General features: G+C 33.4%; 1 protein-coding gene across 1 annotated transcript; it reads left to right on the top strand.

Moving 5' to 3' along the window:
* The first annotated feature begins 285 nt into the window (after positions 1-285).
* Positions 286-5,031, top strand: LOC107655174 (B- and T-lymphocyte attenuator-like). Its single transcript, XM_016442600.1, has 6 exons — positions 286-370; positions 3,778-4,104; positions 4,195-4,236; positions 4,394-4,519; positions 4,627-4,667; positions 4,768-5,031. Exons 1-6 carry the CDS (start codon positions 286-288, stop codon positions 5,029-5,031), a joined length of 885 nt encoding a protein of 294 aa, XP_016298086.1.
* Positions 5,032-7,231: the final 2,200 nt, after the last annotated feature.

Raw genomic sequence — 7,231 nt, 5'->3', positions numbered from 1 at the left:
GACACAAAGACGACTATCAAATACAAAGAAATGCTGAGAAACAACACAGGTGAAAAGCACCCATGATTCAAGGAGGTGAAAATACAAGTTAATAGGTACAAGAAAAGAGAAACAGAGATGGTGAGAGACATCATAGAGGAACTTACATCTTACAGTATACTTCCACTTCTCTCTTGGTCTTTCCAATACACACATTCACGCACATACTCATGGCAAACAATGTGCACAGCTATCATTTTGGAAATTAGTTTTTGAACACACATTGTCTGATAAAAACTTTTAATCATGGGCTACTATGTCTTCCAGATCATTTGTAACCTTGCCGTTTCTCTCCTACTGCTATCACTTGGCATCAGCGGCACGACAAATGGTGAGTATTAAGATCTGATGCTCTATTACATACTAATGTCAGTCAGTAATATATTGTTAATTGTGATTTCTAGGGAACATTGTGGTATATGTATGGCAACAGTTGTGGTATGTGTATGGTTTTGTGTATTGCTATTTAACCTTTCACCTGACAAACTGTTTTCTTTTCAAGTAGATTATTTCTTTATTTTCCCACTCAGTAATATGAAACACATTTAATGTCTGTTTTGATATGCCTTGGTTCAGCTTGTATGAAAAGAAGAATTGTTTGATTGTGTCATTTGATACAAACTTGATACAATTTTTAAATGTTATAGTCAATTGAATACTGTTTTAGTTATTGTAGTAAAAAAAAAAAACAATCTGCGATGTAATATAATTTTAATGTCATGTTTTATTATGCATAGTAGTAATAATACCTCCTACACTGTTAGGCTTTTTATTGTATTTTTGCGGTAACTTACTGGCAGCACTATTGCCAGTAAGTTACTGTAACTACCTCTTTATAGTAGCTTATCGCAAGTTCATTTTACAGTAAAATACCCTTACCGCAACTTAATTTTACAGTACTATATGCTTATATCCTTACTGTAACTTAGTTTTACAGTATAATAATATTACAGTAATTTTACTGTAATTTATTTTACACAATTTATTTTATAAAACCTTTTAATATTTTACATGAATGCCATTTAATTGAATAAATTCCAAATAAGTGACCTGAGTCCATGTACAACAGTATATTTTTTATTCACTGTCACTATTAAATACATTCATTACTTACTTATTTATTGTGCTTTATTCTGGAACATTACGAAAAAAAAAAAATAGAGAACTGAATTCATAACAACAAATCAAAGCAGAGATCATGACAATATTGCAACAAAAAGAAATATGGCAACAAGCATCCTAGTTGGTCTTGGCTGCATGGCCTCCATAACCACTGACAGCAGATCTGAAACAAAACAGAGGGGAAATGTGTGAGAAATAATCATGAGTTTATCTCATCTAAATTTTTTCATGGACAGACAAAGTAACAACTTGTGCAACAGCAGTTATTCCCGGTATAGTACTGTTTAAACAGTATTGTTTTTTTGCACATCCTTGTCAGGGAACTCCATTAATTGCCTGAATGTACAATCACATTAAAGAGTCAATTTATGGTCCTTCAAACTTAAAGTTTGAACTTTTTTTTTTTTTTTGGAAGTGTTTTAAAGTATCTTTTTGACAGCTCTTGATCCAAGGAATATCAGTGTGTATCAGCTACTGTAACATTTGTATTGTTTTCAAATATTAGAGCAAAACAGGCTTTTGAGTCGATCTTGAAGAATACAGGATTATAACCAAAATTAATACTAAATGAAGGTACATAAATGGCTGTCATCAAATTCTCAGAAATATTGTAATCCAATTAAATCGTATGGAAACTGGAATCAGAATAAGAGAATAAGAATAATTGTGAATCAAACTGAATTGAATCAAGATCAGAAATGAATTAAGAGCTTGTGAATCAAATGGAATTATGAAATCTCTATCAATCCCCAGCCCAACATATGAGTGATCGTATAAAAAATAAAAAAAAAAACTTACAAAGCCAAAGGTGCCGTGATTCTAGGTGGCCCTTAAAAGAGTCTCTGGGGTGTAGTTGGCTCCTGCTGACACAAGAAAAAGGGAGGAAAACAGGAAACATCAGAGAGACATTGCATATCTCAGGTGTGTGTATATATATATATATATCAAAACATCTCTTTAATTATTATTATATTAAAACATTTCTGTCATAGCTGCAGTTAATCTAATGTCACATACTGTGTCTGATAGTTAAAACATACTTACAAAGCCAAAGATGCTCAGTGCTGTGGCTCCTAAAATAGCCTTTGGGGTGTAGTTAGCTCCTGTTGAAACAAGCAAAAGAGAGAAAAAGAAGAATCATTATTTTTCGTCAGTGATTATTGACTAATCACTATATGTTATGAACATGATAAATCATAGATCTAGAATGACTGCTAGATTGATCACTTACAAAATCAGATTACAATCAACACTGAAAAAAGAGAGAAGAGAATATATACAATAACATGTAAAAAAAAAAAAAAAAATTAATATGAAACTTAAAGGTGCTGTATGTAGGATGTAGTATGTAGGACAACCCGGGGTGCCGAAATACAATTAAAAGGATACTTGCTTCTATTAACAAACAAGAAGCCATAATAAAGAATGCATTTTATTTCTTGAATTAATTGATTATAATTTTACTTTAATATATTTTTTTCTCTCTGGTATATGCACTGGCGTAAATGTTTCATTTACGAGAGCGAGAGCGTGCGACATATAGGCCTACCCATCTCGCGCGCGGGAGAGAGAGATAAAGAGAGAGCGCTCGTGCTATTTCAAATGACATCACACACATTTAACGGCATTCATTTCACTGAGGGGTAAAATATACCATAACTGGCAGAAAAAAAAGTCGAAAAATAATTGTTTCGTTTAAATACTACACATCTATACTGGAAAGGTCAGTATAGTCACTATACTGTATAGTCACTATACTGGTCAGTTGCAGGACAATTAAATGAGTTTCATGAAAGCGGCAGTTTTTGAGGAAAACAAACTTTGTCTAGAACCACTCTCAAAAGTCTCCATTTTTCACAAAAAGTCGCCAAATATGAAAACAAAGTAAATAAAGGTAAATTTGGTAAAGGTAAAGGAAAGTAAAATATATATATATATATATATATACTTTAGCATGAATTGTGGTATAACTTTTGTGTCCGTGGTTAAAACAAGATCTTCATTTTTTTCTCCGCCATCTTGATTGATCGACGAGAGTAGCAGAGGGTCATTTCTGGACATTTTTGCTCCCGTTACTGACGCTCACTACTGGGCTTTTTTGCGGTAAGTAACTGTAAAATTACAGCAAAGTTTAACAGTGTACATCTGAATCATTAACCCATCTTAGATTATATGATATTAACTGAAATTCCATTGACTTAGTCTTTATGCCAATATCAGCAAGTAGATGTTCTAAAAAAAATAGAGCTCATGTGCTGCATTATACTTACGGATTGGGTTTGGGAAGTTTGGTTACAGAATAGTGGATCTAATTCTGATTAACATAAAAAAACATACTAATTATTACGAGCCAAATAGGGTGAAGTCATAGTACTGTTTACAGCATAAACATTCTTCTTGTTATTGTTTCAAAACTCTGTAATGTAAATACAATGATTTCACTTTACCTTTTTCAGGATTGAAAATTATTATGGTCTTATGTTTTGTGGATTGATTGATTGATTGATTGATTTTTAGTGGCTGATGTCAATGACAATATCAAACCTACTTAAAATCTCTTTAGGCTTTTTTCGGTCTACCTACATTTTTTTTCCCTGTTTTCCTTCATTCTTTTAGGGACTGAGATGAATTGTATTTCAGTGATCAGAGTGCCACGAAACACAGTGTTTAGAGCTCCTGTTATGACAGAGTTGAAGATAAACTGTACTTTAACTCTACAAGGATGTCACAGGAACCCAAGAGTCTCATGGTGCAAACTCAATGGAAGTGACTGTAAAGCTTTAAATTACTCACATCACATAAGAACTGAATGGAAGAGCATCACAGAACATGAATGGGTGGCTTTCCTGATTTTTCTGAACATCTCAATGGAGGATACAGGTTCCTACAGATGTAAAGAAGGTGACACATCTGTAAGCCATACTATTAATGTCACTGTGACAGGTAAGATACATTATCTGTTGATTCACTGGTAAAATGCATTCAGACATTTTGTTGAATTAAAATATTTAAATACTTTATTATATTCACTAGATAAAAATGAGAATGAGGTGTCACGCAATCAAAGCAACACACGTAAGGGCATGAACATTACAATTCATGACATTACTGGGAACATTTTGCTTGGACAAATGTATCTTCATGTTTTTATATGAACCTATGATGAGACCTATGACAACAACTCTGATATGATATATTGATATATTATTTTGTTCAATTCCTTCAATATTAGGTGATCGGAATTCAGGTGAAAAGGATGATCTTAAGTGGCTCTGGCCATATGTGTACATCTGCAGTGGAATAACAGGGCTGGTGGTCATAGTTATAACAGTAACATTACTTATTATCAGAAACCAAGGTGAGTGGTTTGCTAATTTAAACAAAACTTTACTGTTCTATTTAGCTACAATAAAATTCTGCTTTTAGTTCTTGTTTCCTTGGATGATCCTGTGAAATTTCCCATAGGGACAAAATCAACAAGAAAAGATATGACGACTAAAAATCAGGTATCTTTTATTTTAATTTTACTCCATGAAACTGTTTATTTTGTCTGTTGAAAACAATGTTTTGGTTTTAAAGGATTTTTTAATGATTTCACTTCCACAGAGCAAACCTCATCACAACACCCATTCCCCCTCTGTTCAGCTGACCTCTGCTTTATATCGTGGCTGTGAAACTCCACCTGTCAGAGGAGCATCATCAGCTGGAAGAGTTTCAGATGGTAGCCACAACGCAGTTGACACAGAAAGAGAAGAAGAGAATGCTCTGGTGTATGCTTCTTTGAATCACCAGGCTATGTCAAGAGGGCCGAGAAGAACAGCACGACAAGAACCAGAACCTTCAGAATATGCGGCAATCCGGTTCCGGTGATTCAATGTATCATTTACTCAGAAAGTTTAAAAAAAGAATACTGAGACATGACCAATGAAAAAATGGTCACTCATTTGCTATTCTGTATTAAGAAATCAGTTTAAAATACTGTCTGTGAGGAGCAGGAGTCCGAGCTTTTGGACACCTCTGGGTCACATAGTGCAAATGTTTGCTGGAATCTCAAAAGTCCAGTAAGAATTACCAGTGTTCTCAAAACAATTTAATAGCTCTCTTTTCTGCCCTACTGAAATAAATAAATAAATGTGGAGAGTGATGTTGCACATTGTAGCAGGTATTAAGCCACACAATAAATGACAATGGCTTCTACAATGGATAATCCTATGTCTATATGCAATGTGCTATTTTGTTAAACAAAAGAAGAGGTTTTTGAAAATTGCTGAACTTTTATTTATTATTTCCATGTGGTTTTGTGGTTCATATAATTAACAGCTACTGAATGACTTAACATTTTATGCCCAGTGTCACTACCGTTATATAAAATGAGTTGGTGTTGTTTGATAAGCACCATAGTAAATACAAAAATTTAAACTGCTGTTTAAAAAAAAAAGAAAAGTTAACTGTTTGACTGCCTGTTGGAGTAACAAGGGTATAAGCACCAACTGTCAGAGAATGAATTTGCATTTTAATTCAACCCATCTTCTATTTTTTACACATTGGTCTGAAAAAACAAATAGCATTTGAAAATCGGACCGAATTTACATTTTGAATGTTCGGGTTGTTTGGAGAGGGCTTAACCGATGAGAATAAAGGTTCCTTTGTGCCGTTATAGTTAATAGGGGTGATGTAAACTTCCATATTATTATAAAAATATATAGTTGTATTTATCGTCATAGTTATCATCATAAGGCCTTTACAGTAAATAGTTTACGTCACTTCATTCCTTTAAAAATGAAATGATATATCAAAATAATGTTGTTTTTTTTCTACTCAGAAATGTATTGTAATTTTTCTAATAGATCACCAGACATACGTATTTTTCAAGTTGTGATCTGTAGAGAATCTACACAGAGTACAAACTAAGAAGCCCACAAGAGCAAAAGCATGCAAACACATTTCCTGTACGAGCTAAGGGGAGACTGCAACTTACCAGATATGAGGGTGGGATTCTTTACCACCCACAGTGAAGAATAGTACATACGACCACCTTTTTATGCAATAAAGGTCACTATACTGTACGCCCACAATGAAGAAGAGTAGGTATATATGACTAATGAATTAAATATCAATGAGTAACATACTCCCTTCTATTTATACTGTACGTGTGTGTGTGTGTGTGTGTGTGTGTGTGTGTAAATGAGTAAGTGAACCCAACATCCTATTCCTTAACAAGTTCAATGCTTATTTGCAAGTGCAAATAAGCTCTTTGTGTTGGTGTGTCTAGACTGTGACTCGTTCCATTGAAGGTACCTTACACAAAAGATTTCCTTATCTTTTAGGTTTCTCTTAGAACACGTATTAGAAGTACAGTTTCAGAATATATGAGCAAGACTCTCCTCTCTCCTCCCTTTGCTCCAAGAGAAAAAAAACAATTATGAAATTAATGTGAATATGTATGTTAGCTGTAGATTATTGTTTGTGAATACCTAAACTGGTGTAATCATTAAAAATAATTCAAGCAACCATCATTATGTGACCTCAAATATATGGCTGTTAGGAATGTCGGACAAATTTATTACGCCACCCCCACTGTCTAGGGTAAGGGACCCTAACAATGATATCTTTAACACAGATAGTTCAAATAAATGAACTAGAAGCCAGAGTACAAAAGGTTAATACTTTATTAGGATGACAGATATAATCCTTTTCCATAGATAATGTTATTAAAATAATAACCGGGTTGACAGAATTGTTCCAAAAAAAAGGATATAAGTACAAAACTGAAATAAAGTAAACCAACTTAAATTAAACTATTAAATGACATTGTATAAAACCAATGATGAATATGATACCCAAGATAAGGCAAATCAACCCTGAATCATAGACTGGATAACACACCACATGGGAGGAAACAGAAACCCAAAATTATTCAAAACCACTCAAACCATACCTGAAACACAAACAAAAATCACACAAACCAAAAATAAGACCTCCCATACCGTGGTACACCAATCAGTAAAACAATTCACAACAAAATTAATATCATAAAATCACAAGTTATAATACCATGAAAACCCAATAA

This window comes from Sinocyclocheilus anshuiensis, unplaced genomic scaffold (genome assembly GCF_001515605.1).
Source record: "Sinocyclocheilus anshuiensis isolate Anshui unplaced genomic scaffold, SAMN03320099.WGS_v1.1 scaffold1231, whole genome shotgun sequence".
Classification (NCBI taxonomy): domain Eukaryota; kingdom Metazoa; phylum Chordata; class Actinopteri; order Cypriniformes; family Cyprinidae; genus Sinocyclocheilus; species Sinocyclocheilus anshuiensis.
This window is presented reverse-complemented; position numbering and strand designations above follow the sequence as displayed.

What these genes read in the sequence shown, in the direction of transcription:
- LOC107655174 (XM_016442600.1), top strand. Translation starts at nt 286, where the DNA reads ATGGGCTACTATGTCTTCCAGATCATTTGTAACCTTGCCGTTTCTCTC. An exon ending in TATTAATGTCACTGTGACAG is followed by an intron (nt 4,105 to 4,194) that starts GTAAGATACATT and finishes TATATTCACTAG; the next exon opens with ATAAAAATGAGAATGAGGTG. An exon ending in ATATGACGACTAAAAATCAG is followed by an intron (nt 4,668 to 4,767) that starts GTATCTTTTATT and finishes TCACTTCCACAG; the next exon opens with AGCAAACCTCATCACAACAC.